We start from the raw sequence: 16,869 nt of genomic DNA, 5'->3' as shown, positions 1-16,869 counted from the left end.
GGATTGTGTATTCAGTAATTCTAGCTCCTCCACAGAGAAGCCCATCAATGAGAAAAGGGAGTGTAATGTCATGGGTAAGAGCTGCACCCAGGTGTGGTTTCCAGACCCCATATTTCTTTCCTGGTGACCCTAGTGGAATAGCCTAACCTCCTGGAGCCTGTTTTTTGACTGCTTAAATGGGAATAACTATACCTAGCTAATAGGGCTGCTAAGCATCTGATGAGTTATTACATGTTCAAGCTTTGCACAGAGTCTCTTAGTAGTTTTGTATCTTCCCTCCCTCCCTCCCCCCCCGCCCAACACAGATTGACCTTGCCATTGATGGTGCTGATGAAGTAGATGCTGATCTCAATCTCATCAAGGGCGGTGGGTGAGTGTCATGGGGACTTTCTTGCTGAAGAGTATCTGCTGGTTAATCCTTAGCAAAGCAGAGTGGAAGGCAGAATAAACAAATGGCCACCGTGATGTATGTGAACTTGTCTTTCTACTACTAGGAAGTTGGATGGCTGTAGAGAGGGCTTGGCATTTCTAGTCAGGAGTAGCGGCAGTCTGCTGACTAGGAACCCGGGCCTCGCCTCTTCCGTGATATTATTTATCTTAATGGGTTCTCTGTATCCGCTTCCTTTGCTGATTTAAACTTTAAAAACCGTGTGAATTAAACCAAATATATTGTTGGGGCTAGTTTATTAGGTCTGTGGGCATTAGTGTGTGATCTTTGCCTTAAAGCTGCTCTTTCCCTCTGTGAGCAGTTAGTTATATATATTCATTCGTTCGTTTGGAAAACATTTATTGGTGAATGTTTCTTAAATGTTGATTTGGTGGGTAGGGAATGGTGAGTTGAAGAAGGTGAAGTCCTGTTCTTTCGGTTCTCATAATCAAGCAGACTGCAGTGACACAAAATATGTTTAGCATCTCACCGTGCTCTCCAGCTGTCAAATAGTGGACAGACAGGTTGTCCTTCTCACATTATAGACCCTTCCATTCATGCCATGCTCAGATGACCTTTCCCTGAGCATAGATGCATCTTAGGAGTGTGCCTGGCCTGACTGGGAACCATTTCTCCCCGACTCAGGCTCATGTTTTCGCAGTCCATTTACTAGAAGCAACACGTCTTAGCTCAGGCTGCCTTAACAAAATGCTGTAGACTGGGTGGCTTCAGCATCAACAATTTCTCAGTAGTTCTGGAGATTCCTGGCTTCAGTTGGCTGCCTTGTCACTGTGCCCTCAGGGTGGAGAGAGAGCACGTGAGCTCTCTGGTGTCTTTTCTTCTAACCCAGTAATCCTGTCAGACCAGGGACCCCCCTTACAACCACATTTAACCATAATTATTTCCTTGGAGGCCTCATCTTCCAAGTGCACATTGGGAGTTAGGACCTCAATATATGAAGTTTGGGACAGACACAATTTAGTCTGTTGCACAGCATGGTGGAGTTGGGGATCTCCCTCTAAGAATTACAAATTAAATTTCTCGTTAAGTGGATTTGGGTTTACTGCCTCTGACCTTAGTCTTCAAATTGAGTTTGTTTCCTACCCTGTGTTCATTTGCCTCTTCCTATTCCCAGAGGCTGCCTGACCCAGGAGAAAATTGTGGCTGGCTATGCCAGTCGCTTCATCGTGATCGCCGACTTCAGGTACAATGTCGAGTGTTCTGTCCACTGGGGAGGTAGATCAGACCCCAACCTCATCCCCATTTTACAGAGGAAGAAATAGAGAAAGGGAGGGGCTGTCTGACTTTCTGAGACAGATGGCGACTGAGGGCAGTGTCTTGGAGGATTTTGTTCTTTTTTCATGCTGAAGGTACATATTGTTATGTTACGTGTCCATTGGGAGGAGGAGGAAACAGCTTGTCACTCTGGTGACAAGAGCATGTCCTCATATATCATTCATTTGATCCTTGCAGGGAGCCTCAGGGTAAGGACAGGCCCTGCCCATGGGCAGTGACTCAGCATGCCCTGCTTCCTCTGGGCTCACACATGACCTTTGTTGTGCATGGTCTTTGACCAGGCTCTCAGATTCTCCTTCAAGGAGTCTGGTAGAAGGTGCTTGTGCTAAGCGTGTGAATTTAAAAAAAAAAAAAAAAAAAAAAATTGTATTTACTTATGAGATATTATAGCTGTAGAAAGAACATAAATAATGAATACCTGTATAGCCACAGCCAGTCATACCCAGTTTTAACATTTTTGTCATATTTCCTTCGAGTACCTCATTTCTTAAATAGTAGACCAGAGCCAGAACACTTGAAGCCCTGTGGTTGTCCCTGCTCTCTGCCCTTGCCCACTCACTATGTCTGAATTTGGTGTTTGTCTCTACCCTTGAGCTTATTTATACTTACTGTATTTTTTGACTTTCTTCCCAGGAAAGATTCAAAGAACCTCGGGGATCAGTGGCACAAGGGAATCCCCATTGAGGTCATCCCAATGGCCTATGTCCCAGTGAGCCGAGCTGTGACTCAGAAGTTTGGGGGCGTGATTGAACTTCGAATGGCCGTCAACAAGGCAGTAAGTGGCCAGGGAGGTTTCCCAAGGGCATTCCAGGTTCTCGGTGTGGTGTCCTCCTTTTTGCTTCAGTAGAGGTCCTCTGTTGCATAGCCTGGGTAGTCAGCTTTTACATATGTATTTTTAATCAGATTATTGGTTCATTTTTAGAGTCCTAGCTTTATTAGTTTCTATATTCAAACTCATGTAGATATTACCACACTTAATGCTGCACATATTCTCTGCACAAGTGGGGGATTGATTCTTTTTCTCGGTCCCTTGGAGTCTGATGCTCCTCAGGTGATTGGATCTTTGTACCTGCGGTCTGGACTGCAGGGCTTCACGGTGGCTAAAAATGGGCCTTGGGAAGCACCCCGGGGCAGGAAGTTTTCCAGGTTCATGGTGTAATTTTCTTTTTCTCCTCTCATTTCATTCTGTTATTAAATGTGACAAGAAGTAGAATTTCCTGGGGGATGTGAACCCCTCCTTAGGAATACGCTCCAGAACCTTAGTGGAAATGTTTCTCTTCAGCTTCTAAAGTGGGCTGCACTTTTTTTTTCCTCTTCCACTTAAATAAACAAACTAGCAAAAGTAATAACCTAAAAACTAACTGTAATTATAGATATAACCGTATAACAGGTTTGGAAGATACAGAAGAGAAAACAAATCATCTCTAACTCTACCCTGATGCATTTTTTATATTGATGTTGTTTTTTGTAAAAACTCAGTCCTAATCCTAGTGGTTGTACAGAGCTCTGGAGTCTGATTCCCTCCGTAGTTGAAGAGCCCGGAGGAGACTATTGGAGAGGGAGGTTCTCTCTCATGGCTGGGGCGACTCCAGACAAGAGCGCCAGCATCCTGCCTTCCTGGGGCTCTTCACTGAACTCCCACCCCCTCGCCTCCAGCCTGCAGGAGCGGCCTAGTTTCCTTGCCTGTCACTGTGGTGTTCTGTCAACATTTGTGGTCCCAAATGCCTTCTGGTGCTCTAGGAATTTTGGACTAACTATCTAAAACTACCCCCTGCTTTTTTTTGACCCCAGAACGCAGCTCTGGGGGAGTGCCTGCTCGGGGAAGTGATAGGGGCGATAGCACTGCCTTATTTTGCATTACTGGGCACCTAATGTGAAGTGGTGAGAACGTTGCACCATGTGGATCGTCTGCTTTTGTTGCTGTAGTTTTTCATTCTAACCATAGCTAAGAATCGTTGAGCCCTTCCTCTGAGTCCTCACTGTGGTAAATGCTTATCCATGTGGTTTATACATAAGCTGCCTTCTCAAGTATGTATCATTATCCGCTTTTTGGAGTTGAGGAATCTGAGGCTCACAGAGGTTAATGACTCCTCTGAGCCGCCTCTATATCTGTGTGCCTTCAAGACTCAAATTCTGACGCCAGTAGCCCTGCCTTCTAGAAAGCTGAGGTGGGAGTACGGGCCGGAGCGGGTTAGTTAAGATACTTGTCTTTGGGCATCCCCTTCACTTTGCTGCCCGTCTCTGCCTACCTGTATCTACATCCTCTGTAAGTGTGGAAAATTACACCTTCTAGGGTCCTGTGGTGACGGATAATGGGAATTTTATCCTGGACTGGAAGTTTGATCGGGTGCACAAATGGAGTGAAGTGAACACAGCTATCAAAATGATCCCAGGTAATGTGAGTGGGGTTCATTGAGCATAGACACCCAAGCACTTTGTAACTGTCCCCTGCCTCTGGCCATAGGAGGCATGATGGGCGTGGGTTTTGTAAGACTTGGTTGGAAAGAAAAATTTCCTTTGTACCATGCTTGGAGTTTTTGACATCGTGCCTTTGCTTTCACCCCCCAGGAATAGTTATTGCTTACCTAGTGGCTTGTTGGGTGTGCATTTCACAACTCGTTTCAGTTGGGATAGGCGTGGAGTTGATGGAGTTTCAGAGGGGGTTTGCCTTGAAATAAGCTCATCCTGTCTGCATAGAGCCTTCCCTTCTAGAAGCTTGACTGTAGCCTCTTTCATTTTGGGGGGCTCTCTTCTTGTGTAGTGGGGGTGTAACGCAGGTGCTGCGCTGCATGTTAATAGGGAATGTTCCCATCCTAGAGCATGGAATCTGCCTCAAGGAGAGTTGTGCGTGGCTGTGTAGAAGGCATGCCTACAAATAAGATGGAATGTGCTAAATTTGCTAGAGAAGTACCAAGAGTCTACAGTGCATGTACGTTGCTTCCTTTGGAGAGTGTGGGAAAGTTCCCGGAGGAGAGGTGGCTTTTGACCTATGCCTTAGCATAGTGTAATCTAGACACTGCACTAAGTGTTTAAAAATGTCTCATTTGATTCTCCAGTTGGATGAGATCGTTACAGAGCAGGATAGGGGCATGCCAAGGGCTGCATTGCCAAGAGGGGAGCCCTGGATTGTCTGCCTCTAGACCCTGAACCTTTAGTCCTTCTTTGAGTGCCAGGTTGAGGAGGGGTGGTATGACATGAACAGTTGGGGTGGGAGAGCCTCTAATACTTGTAATAGGGATCTGGGGCCTTGAGTAAGGCTGGGTGGGCAGTGTAGAGGTGAGTTATGCGTCCAGGCCAGAGGAGGTATTGAAGGCCCATACGAGAGGATCAGATGGAGGAAGCAGATGTGAGAGACGTCAGTCTTATTTATGGTATTGAGAGCATAAAGGAGTGTTTGCTGAATGAATAAATTCCTAAGAAGAAAGGATAGTTTTGTCACCGTTAATTAAATGTGCTAGATTCTAAGTAATCAATGCTATTTGGGAATGAAAATGTGTGAATATATGCCATGTAATAAGGAGCTAATTCTTCCAACCTTACCTTAGTCTGCTGTTTTAGTCTTAGACTGACAGTGTTGTCACAGATTTATTAATAAGCAAAAAAGAGGAGTTGAATTATGCTTTCTCTCTCACTTAGTGTTCTCATTTAATAGAAGAAATAATGAGCCAAGAGGGCAAGAGGAAGAGAAGATGGAGGAGAGGCCACTGTTAGTAAAAGGGGAGCATTTGCCCCTGATGATAATGTAGGTAAACCCAGGGGATTGTATAGGAAGCAGCTCACCAGTGTGGGCGCTATTCCCCTGTAGGTGGATTTCTTGCAGTGCCCACTAGGTAGCTCTGGTGCTCCTGCTCAGACCTTTCTTGGCTTACTGAGACATTGAGCTGTCCTTCATGAGGAAGTCTCTGCTATACTTGCCCTCTGCCCCAGTAAGTAGAAGCTACAGCCTAGAGAAGTTCAGAATCTTAGTAGGAACTTAAACTGAAGAAAATGAAAAAAGAGGCTAGATATTAAATCGTGCGACCAGAAGCATCAGTGTGGTTCATTGCCTCTCCTGTTTGCTCTTTTCTTTCCCTGATTTGGTCTGTTATGATACTGCTGGACCAAAACCCAGGGAAGGGAAGCAGGGCAAGTTTCCCTGTCATCCCTGTTGCCCTGCCCTTGCCCCACGTACATTTGTGTGTGTGAGGACACTTAGAGTTCAGCTGGACTGGTGCCTGGCTGGTCACTCCCTCCTTTGGATGTTCCATTGGGTTCCACCCAGAACACAGAGATTATAGAAGGGCCAAAGCTTGTGGATTCTGAGCCCCATGCTCACAGTGAGCCACCTCTGCCCTTTCACTACTGGGGGTAGTCAGTAACCTGAAGAGGGGGGTGCTCTGAGATCACACCTTCGGCTCCTGCCATTCATCTCTGCTCTCTCTCTGAAGCCTTTTCTGAACCTAGTTTGACTTTCTCTTGGATCAGGCGGAGCTGTCACCTATATTACAGAATTGTTGGAATGGATGGGTCTTGCATGGCCACTGTGCTTCCTTTGGGAAGCTTCAGTTGCTGCAGTGACGTGCCAGGGGCCTGTGTTTCAGCACCTCCTTTCTCTGCTTCATGGCTTTTCCTCACTGATAGATGATTTTATTTGTTATGTATTGGGAGCAGTCTTGCGAAGTTTCAATCTAAAAATCCTTTTTTTTTTTTTTTTAAAGATTTTATTATTTTTTGAGAGAGAGCGAGCGAGCATGAAAGAGAGAGAGAGAGATCATGAGCAGGGGGGAGGGGTAGAGGGAGAAGCAGACTACCACAGAGCAGGGAGCCTAATGTGGGACTTGATCCCAGGACCCTGGGATCATGACCTGAGCCAAAGGCAGATGGTTTAACCAACTGAGCCACCCAGGTGCCCCTTAAAATTCTTTTTAATTGACATTGTTCAATATTACAAGAGTAAATGGCGAAGTCTCTTCCTTCTTCCCTCTACGTTTTCCCCTGTTAGATGGTGCTAAATTGCCCTCCATTATTGCACCAATTTACCCCTCTACTAACAATTTCCCCTACACACTCGTCCATCAGATTTTTTTCCTGATAGTTGAACAGTATTATCTCATTGTGGTATTGTGTATATATGTAAATATTTTCAGTAAATGTTGCTTAGAGTTGTAGTTAATTTGCATTGCTGAATGGTATTCCATCATAGTTGTGTGTGAAAAAAAAAGTTTGTATAGCCATTCTACTCTTGATGGGCATTTGGGTGTTACCAGTTTTTAGCTGTTAGGAAAAGTGGTGCTATGAACATTCTCGTATACATGTCTTTTGATGACCATGTGTGCCTACCAGTTGCATATATACCTAGGAGTAGAATTGCTGGATTGTTAGGTATGAATATGTTCAGCTTTAGGAGATGTACTAACAAATGTTTTCCTAAGTGGTTTTGCTAGTGTACTACTACTCCTGCTGTCTATGAGTGGGAGTGTCTTTGCATTCTAGTAAAATTTCATTATATATTCATTCTGGTGAGTGTGTAGTGGTTATCTTGTCATTTTCATTTGCATTCTCTTCACTAATTGGTTTGAGCACCATTCTAAGTTTATTGGCCATTTTACATAGCCTCTTTTGTAAAGTACCTCTTCAAATCTTTGGCCCATTTTTCTACTAGGTTATCTTATTGATTTGGAGAATTATTTATATATTTTGATGCAAATCTTTTGGATATATGCATTGCAAATATCCTCTTACACTCTTAGAAAACTTCTAAGGCTGATAGTGTGATTGAGCATAATTAGGTGTGCAAATAGCCAAAGCAATCTTGAGAAAGAAGAACGCAGCTGGCGGTGTCACAGTCCCAGATTGCAAGATATACAACAAAGCTGTAATAATCAAAACAGGATGGTACTGTCACAAATATAGACACATTAATCAGTGGAACAGCATAGAAAGTCTAGAAATAAACCCAGGCATCTATGGTCAATTTAACCTACAACAAAAAAGGCAAGAATGTACAATGGGGAAAAGACAGTCTTTCAACAAATGGTGTTGGAACAACTGGACCACTTTCTTATACCACACTCAAAAATAAACTCAAAATGGGTTAAATGTGAGACCTGAAGCCATGAAACTCCTAAGAGAAGCAGTAATTTCTTGGACATTGGCTTTAGCAACATTTTTTTCTGGATCTTTTCCCCAGGCAGAGGAAAGAAAAGCAAAAATAAACTACTGGGATTACACCAAACTGAAAAGCTTTTGTACAGTGAAGGAAATCATCAACAAAATGAAAAGGCAGCCTGCCAAATGGGAGAACATATTTGCAAATGCTATATCCAATAAGGAGTTAAAATCCAAAATATATAAAGAACTCTTACAACTCAACACAAAAAACTAATAATTTAATTAAAAACTGGGCAGAGGACCTAAATAGACATTTTTTCCAAAGAAGACATAAGAATGGCTAACAATCACATGAAAAGATGCTCAGCATCACTAGTGATCAGGGAAATGCAAATTAAAACCACAAAGAGATACCACGTTACACCTGTCAGAATGGCTAGAATCAAAAAGATAAGAAATAACAAATGTTAAAAAAAAATCCAAAAAACAAATGTTGGTGAGAATGTGGAGAAAAGGGAACCCTCAAGCTCTCTTGGTGGGAATGTAAATTGGTGTAACTACTGTGGAAAACCATATGGAGGTTCCTCAGAAGATTAAGAAGTATTATATGATCCAGTAATTTCCACTGCTGGGTATTTACCCAAAGGAAATGAAAACAGCAATTTGAAAAGATACATGCGCCCGTGTTTATTGGAGCATTATTTACAATAGCCAAGATGGGGATCAACAGAAGTGTCTGTTGACAGATGAATGGATAAAGATTTGGTATATATGTGCAATGGAATATTACTCAGCCATAAAAAAGAATGAGATCAAGCCATTTTCAACAATGTGGATGGACCTAGAGGGTATTATGCTAAGTGAAGTAACTCATAGAAAGACAAATACCATATAATTTCACTTACATGTGGGATCTATAAAATAAGACAGATGAACGAACAAAAAAACCCAGAAACAGACCATTGGTTGCCAGAAGGGAGGGACGGGGGGATAGGCAAAATAGGTGAAGGGGTTTAAGAAGTATAAACTTAGTTATGAAATAAGTAAATCACGGAGATGAAAAGTACAGGATAGGAAAGAGTCAATGATATTGTAATAATTTTATATGGTGACAGATGGAAACTACACTTGCCACGGTGAACATTGTGTCATGTACAGAATTGTTGATTCACTATATTCTATACCTGAAACTTAATCTAGCATTATATATCAACTATACTTCAATTTAAAGAGAATAGGAAAATAACTGGGAGTGGGGGTTACTTAGAGTAGTTATGGAGGACCTCTCTGAAGAGATGACTTGTCATCTGTATCTGAAGGACAGAGAAGAATCCTCTCCTTGAAGTGCTCAGAGATGACTAGTCCAGGAAGCAGAATAGCATGAACAAAGGCCCTGAGGCAGGAAAAAAGTTGGCACATTTGGGTATAGTAGAAAGCCAAGATGGCAGCAGAGAAAGGGATTGTAAGAAGAAATAAAAATAATCTGAATCTCTCTTCATTGTTCTGAGAGAGGAAATACTTCAGATCTGTCATTTGTCCAGTGCTGCTCATAATAGTTGCGTATGATCCTTGACTCTCTTCTTGCCTTGGGAAGCTGAAACTTAATGCTTTTTTCCATCCTTCATCCTGCAGGCGTGGTGGACACAGGCCTTTTCATTAACATGGCTGAGAGAGTCTACTTTGGGATGCAGGACGGCTCTGTGAACATGAGGGAGAAGCCTTTCTATTGACCCTGCAGGAGCGGAATGTGTTCATTGAGCCCCCAGCCCTCAGCTGAGGCGGACATGCCTCTCCAGGAGCCTTTGCCTTAACGCAGCTAGCTGTGCCAGGCGGATAGCTGGCAGGGTGGGGGTTGGGGCGATTAACTCCAGCCTTCTGAAGTATTGTTATTTAATGTCTTTTTAAAAAGAGAAATATAAACATATATATTTTTACTATTAAAAATACTCAGTTTTTTTTTATTAAAGTAGAACTTGATTTCATGTTTTATATGAAACATTTACCAAAAAAAAAAAAAAGAAAAAAGAAAGGGACTGTCTTTTAAACTTTTAACTTGAGTCTGCTGGTTAAGCTTCTGAATATTGGGTTTGCTGAGAAATGTAAATCAGAACTTTTCTTTAAACTGGTAAAATGAAGGGCCCGGCCAGCAGTTATTCCCTGATGCCTTACTGGAAACATTAGAGTTTACTTTTCTACCACACTGTTTTGTTGTTTTTGTTGTGATCACGCACAATCCTTAGATATACATTTTAAGATGAGGTTTACAAAGTCTGTCGAGTGGAGCGGTGTGGTGTATAGTGACTCAGAGTGTAAACTGTCATGAAGAACATGGTGTTCTTTTGCTAGGCCCCCTGTCGTGGGAAGCCATTGGCCAGAAATACTTGCCAGTACTGCCAAAGCACTGCTGTGGAATGTGAACAGTTTTTGAGTAATCGTCTTTTGGTTAATATTTTTCCTGTTACTTTATTATTACTCGCATGGTTCATCGTCAGAAGTTGTCATTTCCTTATATTGTTTGAGGGTTGAAATAAAACAGTATGGTGCCGTTTTGACTCTTTGTCTTTACTGTTTGCAGTAGTTTTGCAGTAAAATAGGGATCAATTTTGCACACCAGCTTACACTGGATCTTTGATAAGGGGTGGAATTCACTTGAGAAATCTTGAGCCAAAGACTAGGTAAATATTTCCTTTATTTTGGGGTGGGCTAGACGTCAGTTTCATTCCATAGCCTTTTGTCAAACGACCTTATTTTCTTTGTTAATGGAAGATAACTCAGCTGAATAAAAGTCACCAGGTATCCCCAAGTGTTGTATTAGTCCCCAACCCTTAGTCCCAGAAGCTGGCGAGCATTAAGCAGGTTCCTCGTATTCCCTCTTTATTCTCACTGATCTTCAGATCGTGTGCCCAGTGGGCAGTGTGCCATCCAGACGGGGAGAGGGAAGGCTGCCATCAGCTCGGTGGTAGATCCGGGTGCGCCTGAGGAGCCCAGGCCATGAGGTGTTCATGCTGAGGGCCTTCATCTCCCTCAGCGTGCACCCGGGTTGGAGCCTGAGATTGTAACTACCGAGATCTCAGCCCCTGCTAACCCATTAGGTGGCCGGATGAAAGTTAACAGAACCTGCCTTAAGGAGGCTCTCTTTCCTTGCCACGTTCCTTCTCTTTCTCTTCACTCCCAAGTGCTCTTTAAAAATGTTGCCTCACACTTTGTTAGGAAACCTATTGTTAGGAGCACTTTCATTTTCAAGCCTCTTCTGGTCTAGATGATAAGTTTTGCACAAAATGGGCACTAGATCTTAGCCGAGAAAACTTGATAGAACTCATTTTTGAAATCCTTTCAAGCTCTTGTGGCAGGGGTTAATCAGGGATAAAGATAACAAAGGTAAGCTGGGTTTCTGAGAAACACCTGCATGCTCCATGTCACATGGACATCCTCAGTGGCTTTCAGGGCGTTTGTACCTGTGGCCAGAATGCAGTCCATATGAGCATTGATGTGAGGTTTTCCTTCTCAAAAAAAACACAAAACCCCTGCTGTGCTTGAGGCACACACACAGAAGGTTGTTCTAGAGGTACATTTTGACTGAAGGTTCTTCAATAAAATTGTTACTAAGTGTGATCTTGCAGGTGATAAATTGGATGGAAAAAATTTGCAGGCACGTGATGGATCAGAGGGGCACAGGATGGGCTGCAGTTCTGGCATTGGGAAAGGTTACAACCGAGTTAAACAGCCATGCTGGGAGGCACCAAAAGGGCACAATTGCATTTGAGTAAGCTCGATTCAGTTTTGGTTTCAGCTGGAGCTCAAAGTTTTGATTCACTTATCAGCCTTTTTCTGAGTTCCCATCCAATGCCAGTTCCTAGTGGGCACTAGTGGGAGGGAGGAGACAGAGACAAGTAACACCCCTGTTGTGCTCTAGATGCTTCCACCCTGGTGGAGGAGACAGGCAGGTTGACAGGAATGCTGTGGTGGAGCAGTGATATGAAGGAATTGTCAGCATAGTGGGTAAGAGGTGGGCCAGCAGGTGGGAAAAGTGGTTATCAGGTAACTGGCTACAGTCTCCTACCTGTCATCGCTCACCTTGTGCCAGTGTGATTCTGGGCCTTTGCCCTCCTATCTTAGAGCCACTTCATGGTGTTCTCTTAATTTGAAGAGTGAGAAACAAGTTCAGTTTAAGTAACTTGTTCAGGTCATACACTGGGAAGCAGGCCAGATTTAACTGGCTCCAGGCCTTACTCTTAATTCAAGGGGGTTGTAGGATTCTGGATAGTTTGCATTCCTTAATTCTTGTGTTGATTATTTGCAATTTGAGCCATGAGTAATTTGTTAAATTACTGAAGTTAATGAAATGGGATGTGTGTGTGTGTGTGTGTGTGTGTGTAGGCTCATAGGTAATCCTATGGAAATGGGGTGTGTGTGTGTGTGTGTGTATGTGTAGGCTCATAGGTAATCCTATAAGATTAATTTATGGTTTTGGATGAGCTTCCTTTAATGGCAGAAAAGAGTAGAACATGGCACCAACCTAGGGTGAGCCATGGGAAAGTGCACTTGGAGAAGTCCTCCTCTTCTGCCACCACTGATTTATCCCCTCTGCTTGTTTCCTTTTCTCCTTCCCAGGCCTGGGGATGTAGGTAGGCACAGTGGCAACCTGAGGCATGGCTCGCCTGGGAAGGGGTGTTTATGGCTAAGGCCTGTGAATTCCCTTTAGCCAAAAAGACTCTTCAGGAATGCATAGCTGAACAGAGTTGGTTTTATTGACCCACTGAATGAGGGAAGTCACATGCCATGTGGGGCTGCGGGGTATCTCAGTCAGAGGGTGTTAGGGCCTAGGGGATTTGGGCTTGTATCTGGTGCTTTGGAGGAAGGCTCAGGGAAGCAGGGCTCTGCTCTGGATTGGATTGGGTTGGAAACGGGAGAATCCTGTGATCGGGTGTTTTAAGTTTTTACCAAGAAGGTAAGAATGGAGTGAGGCTAAATCTGGGATTGGTAAAGAAGCCGCAGTTACTCAGCCAGAATATGGGGATGTCTGGCCCTTTTTGTGATTTGGACACTGTTCACGTTTTGTCTGTGTTGAGATGTAATCATGGAGTCATCTGGTTTTTGTCTTCACCCACCACAGTCGCAGAGTGGTCATGTCTGATGGAGTTGTGAAACTGTTGATGTTCCACAGGAGAACACCCCAGCCTCGCTGTGGGTACCAGGCCAGCTCATAGCGACGCCAAGGCCTGACTGTAGCTAGGACAGGGCTATGCTTCTCTTTCTCAGGATATGCTCACCCCAGGACCCAGGAGGCCTACGCATTCTATAATCAACTCTTCTTCTCTCTTTGATCAACAAGTATTGAGCACTTGCTGTGTCTTGGACACTGGGACGGAGGAGTCTGGCCACAGATACCCATGACATAGCTCCAGCCTTCAGAGACTTCATTGGTACCATGACGACCACTTCTTACAACTTTTCAAATGCCCGAGTTTGCTCGCTTCCTGTCACACCTAGCAGCTGAGGCAGCCCTATTTAGGGTTGCGTCAGCCTTCACTCTCCACTAACCTGCTAATCAGGTGATGTTTTTGTCATAGGTTCAGTGCCTTTGCTTTTTTAGTAACCAGTTTGTATCACAAGACAGCAAAACACTCCAATATAGCCTAGCATTCAAATGTGCCCAGGTTGACTCTGCAAGTAAACATCCTTAATGGTGCTTCGAGAAGGTGGAAGTGTGTGTGAATGTGGGCAGTGGGGGGAGGGGGGTGGTGGGATCCAGAGAGGGAGGGAGAGGTCTTCCCTGGAAAGGCAGTGTCTGTGTTCTGGGGACGACACGTTATACACACTGATGAACGAAATAAATTCAGCATTGAAACCGATTCCCTAAGTCGGATCACTGAGAAGCATCTCTCTCAGCAGCAGGGTGGGGAGAGGACGCAGCTCCATCTCTGGGAACTAGAGCCCTGGTGCATCTCTGTCGGCTTGGGCCCAGCGCCAATAAGACCACTCAGTGTCTCCCTGGTGACAGAACTACGTTTGAGGGAGATCCCAGGTTCGGGTGTATCCCAGTCTGAGTTTCAAATAGGAGAGTTGTGCTCATTTTATTTCAGAAGCTGTTCTTAGTGGCGGGTTGGACCAGTTTGCGGTCACTGATGAGTTCTGGAGGTTCTAGAGCTCCAATCTGATTTTCACTGCACTTGGCCCATGTTCCTGTGCACCAGTGGTGCCGCCCCCTGTTTTTTTGTGAATCTGTGACAGGTGTTCACAAGGTCTGAGCCCACAGGAACCGGCATGTGGGGCAGCATAGATATGGTCAGGAACAGCACTGCCCAATGGAAGCGTGAGCCATGTATGGAATTTTAAAAGTTCTAGTAGCCACACTAAAAAGGTACAAAGAACAGGTGAGATTAATTTCAATAAAATCCTTTACTTAACCCAACATACCTAAAAGATTACTATTTTAACATGTAATCAATATTTGATATTTTGTACTAAGTCTTCAAAATACAGTATGTGTTTTACTTAAGCACATCTCATTTTGGACTAGTCACTTTTCAAGGGTTCCATGGCCACACTGGTGAACGACTTGAGTATTGGTGAGCACAGTTCTAGAACTCGAGGCAACTCTGGTGTTGTCCTTGTTCTGGCTTTTTGAAGCCTCCTTTGATTTCTTGTGTGTTCTGTTTGGGGAAGTCAGGGAAAGACTGATACAGTAGGTGGTCATTCAGCTGAATCTTTAAAAAAAATTTTTTAAGTTAAAATTTTTTTTCAACCTTAGTGAGACAGAAGTCCCATTTATAAGTACCCAGCTAAAGTGTATAAGTCAGTGGTTTTTAGTGTATTCACACAGTTCTGCAATCATCACCGCAATCAATTCTACAACATTTTCATCAACCCAAAGAGAAACCCAGTGTCCAGTAGCAGGCACTCCCTATTCCCCCCCCACAACACCTCCCACTCCCACCCCCAACCCTAAGCAACCATGACTTCACTTCTGTCTCTGTCGATTCCCACTCTTCTGGACATTTCATATAAATGGAATCTTATATGATCTTGTATCTTGCTGCTTTTATTTAGCATAATGTTTTCAAGGTTCATCCATGTTGTAACATGGATCGGTACTTCATTCTTCTTTTATTGCTGAATGATGTTCCACCATATGGCTAGACCACATTTTATTTATCCATTCGCCAATTGATGGACATTTGGGTTGTTTCCACTTTTTATGGCGAATGCTGCTGCGAAGAATCATGTACACATTTCTGTACAGACATAGGTTTTCATTGTCCTCTGTCTTTTTGTTGTTTGGTCCTCCTTTACTATCTTCTTTTGATTTAAATAGATATTTTTTAGCATACCTTTTTTAATTCCTCTGGTTTTCATTTGTTTGTTTTACTGTATATATTTCAGTGACTTTCTCAGTGGTGGTTCTAGTTGCAGAATCTTGAAGGAAGAGCAGAAGCTCAGCAGGCTGGGAGTAGTGTCCCGGGGAAGAGCGAGATGGAAGGAAGCATCCTATGAAGTGGGAACAGAATGTGTGAAGACAAGGGTTAGCGAGGACCTGGTGGGTGCAGATAACTTCGAGGAGCTGTGTGTCGCTCACCAGGAATGCTGCCTCCAGGGAGGTGTTAAGAGAAGAGATGGAAGGCAGGGGATGCATACTGATAGGCCATGTTTCCCATAGCTAAGGACTTGGGCCTTAATCCTACAGTGGGGGTTTCTAGGTAGTTGAGTGGCATCATCAGAGTCCTTGCTGGCTTCAGGGAGGAAGGTGGGATGGATGAGGAAGAGTCCAGGTTGGGGATATCAGTTATGAGTCTATACAAATGGTTCTGAGGAGCTTCCCAGTTTACTGGAAGACTTTCTTTAAGGCTGATGGAACATTTTCTTTCCAGTGTCAGGGCCCAGCAAGTCTGGGTTGGGAGAGATGCTTCCACTGCCAGGAAACATTCTCTCCTGTGGGCATTTTGTCCCAGGCATTAGGCAGTGTCACTAGTTATCCTGAGGGCAGGAACTTTGAAACTTACTAAATCCAGTTAACTTGAAAGTGTTTCCATTAAAGTGATCCATTGTTTAAGAATCCTACAAATACAATAAGATGTAAAATGGAAGTAAGGAATACAGTTCTTGGGAAGGAGACACAGTTACCAGTTTCTGTAGAGAACAATCATTATCTAAAAAGCAGATACAAAAGGCAGATACTGAGTTTAACAGATTTTTTTTTTTTTTAATTTCCCTATCATCTGAACCTCCATTTCTATTTGAGGAATTCCTCACTGTGGGAACTTGCAGTGGGCATCTCCCGCCCCCCCCCACTGAAGTGGAAATGTCCATTCTCCCTACTCCCTGGCAGCCAGAGCATGGACCTAGACCTTGCTAGTTGGCTGTTCCCACCCAGATTTTGCACGTAAAGACAGCGTCTCAATTATCTATTGCTGCATAACAAACCACCACAAAACTCAGCTGCTTAAAACAACCACCACCATTCATTTGCACACAGTCCTATAAGCTGATTAGAGCTTGGTGGGGATGACCCATCTCTGTTGCATGTGGCTTCAGCTGGGGCAGTTTGATTGAAGCTGAAATGTCTGGGGAATGCCCGGGCCTCTCACTCTCCATGGGCTGTCTTGGGCTTCCTCACAGCATGGCGGCTGGATTCTTGGAAGGGGCATTCTTGTGGAAGCTGCAAGGCTTCCTTAGAAATTGCACAATGTGGGCGCCTGGGTGGCTCAGTTGGTTAAGCGACTGCCTTCGGCTCAGGTCATGATCCTGGAGTCCCTGGATCGAGTCCCGCATCGGGCTCCCTGCTCAGTGGGGAGTCTGCTTCTCCCTCTGACCCTCCCCCCTCTCATGTGCTCTCTCTCATTCTCTCTCTCTCAAATAAATAAATAAAATCTTAAAAAAAAAAAAGAAATTGCACAATGTCAGTCTCACTTTTATTGCCTAAAGCGAGTCGAAATGCCAGCCCAGATTCAAAGAGGTAGAGAAATAGATTCCACTTCTTGAAGAGGGAAGGAACTGATGCAGAGTTTGCAAGTTGTCACAGGGAATGACAAAGATACAAGAACAGTTTAATGTTTATT

General features: G+C 43.9%; 1 protein-coding gene across 2 annotated transcripts in view; it reads left to right on the top strand.

Annotated features, from left to right (window-relative positions):
- Window positions 1-10,365, top strand: part of RPIA (ribose 5-phosphate isomerase A) — a 30,487-nt gene extending 20,122 nt beyond the window's left edge. Inside the window, exons 5-9 of one of the 2 annotated variants that reach the window (XM_035001093.1) lie at window positions 306-370; window positions 1,563-1,631; window positions 2,357-2,498; window positions 4,017-4,116; window positions 9,446-9,708. In XM_035001093.1, the coding sequence (XP_034856984.1) occupies window positions 306-370; window positions 1,563-1,631; window positions 2,357-2,498; window positions 4,017-4,116; window positions 9,446-9,543 (474 nt within the window). In that variant the 3' untranslated portion in view covers window positions 9,544-9,708. Of the gene's footprint in view, window positions 1-305; window positions 371-1,562; window positions 1,632-2,356; window positions 2,499-4,016; window positions 4,117-9,445 lie in introns of both variants that reach the window. The other variant, XM_035001094.1, reaches the window with a different exon arrangement.
- Window positions 10,366-16,869: the final 6,504 nt, after the last annotated feature.

Source organism: Mirounga leonina, unplaced genomic scaffold, assembly GCF_011800145.1.
Source record: "Mirounga leonina isolate KUSES-001 unplaced genomic scaffold, KU_Mleo_1.0 Mir_125, whole genome shotgun sequence".
NCBI lineage: Eukaryota > Metazoa > Chordata > Mammalia > Carnivora > Phocidae > Mirounga > Mirounga leonina.
This window is presented reverse-complemented; position numbering and strand designations above follow the sequence as displayed.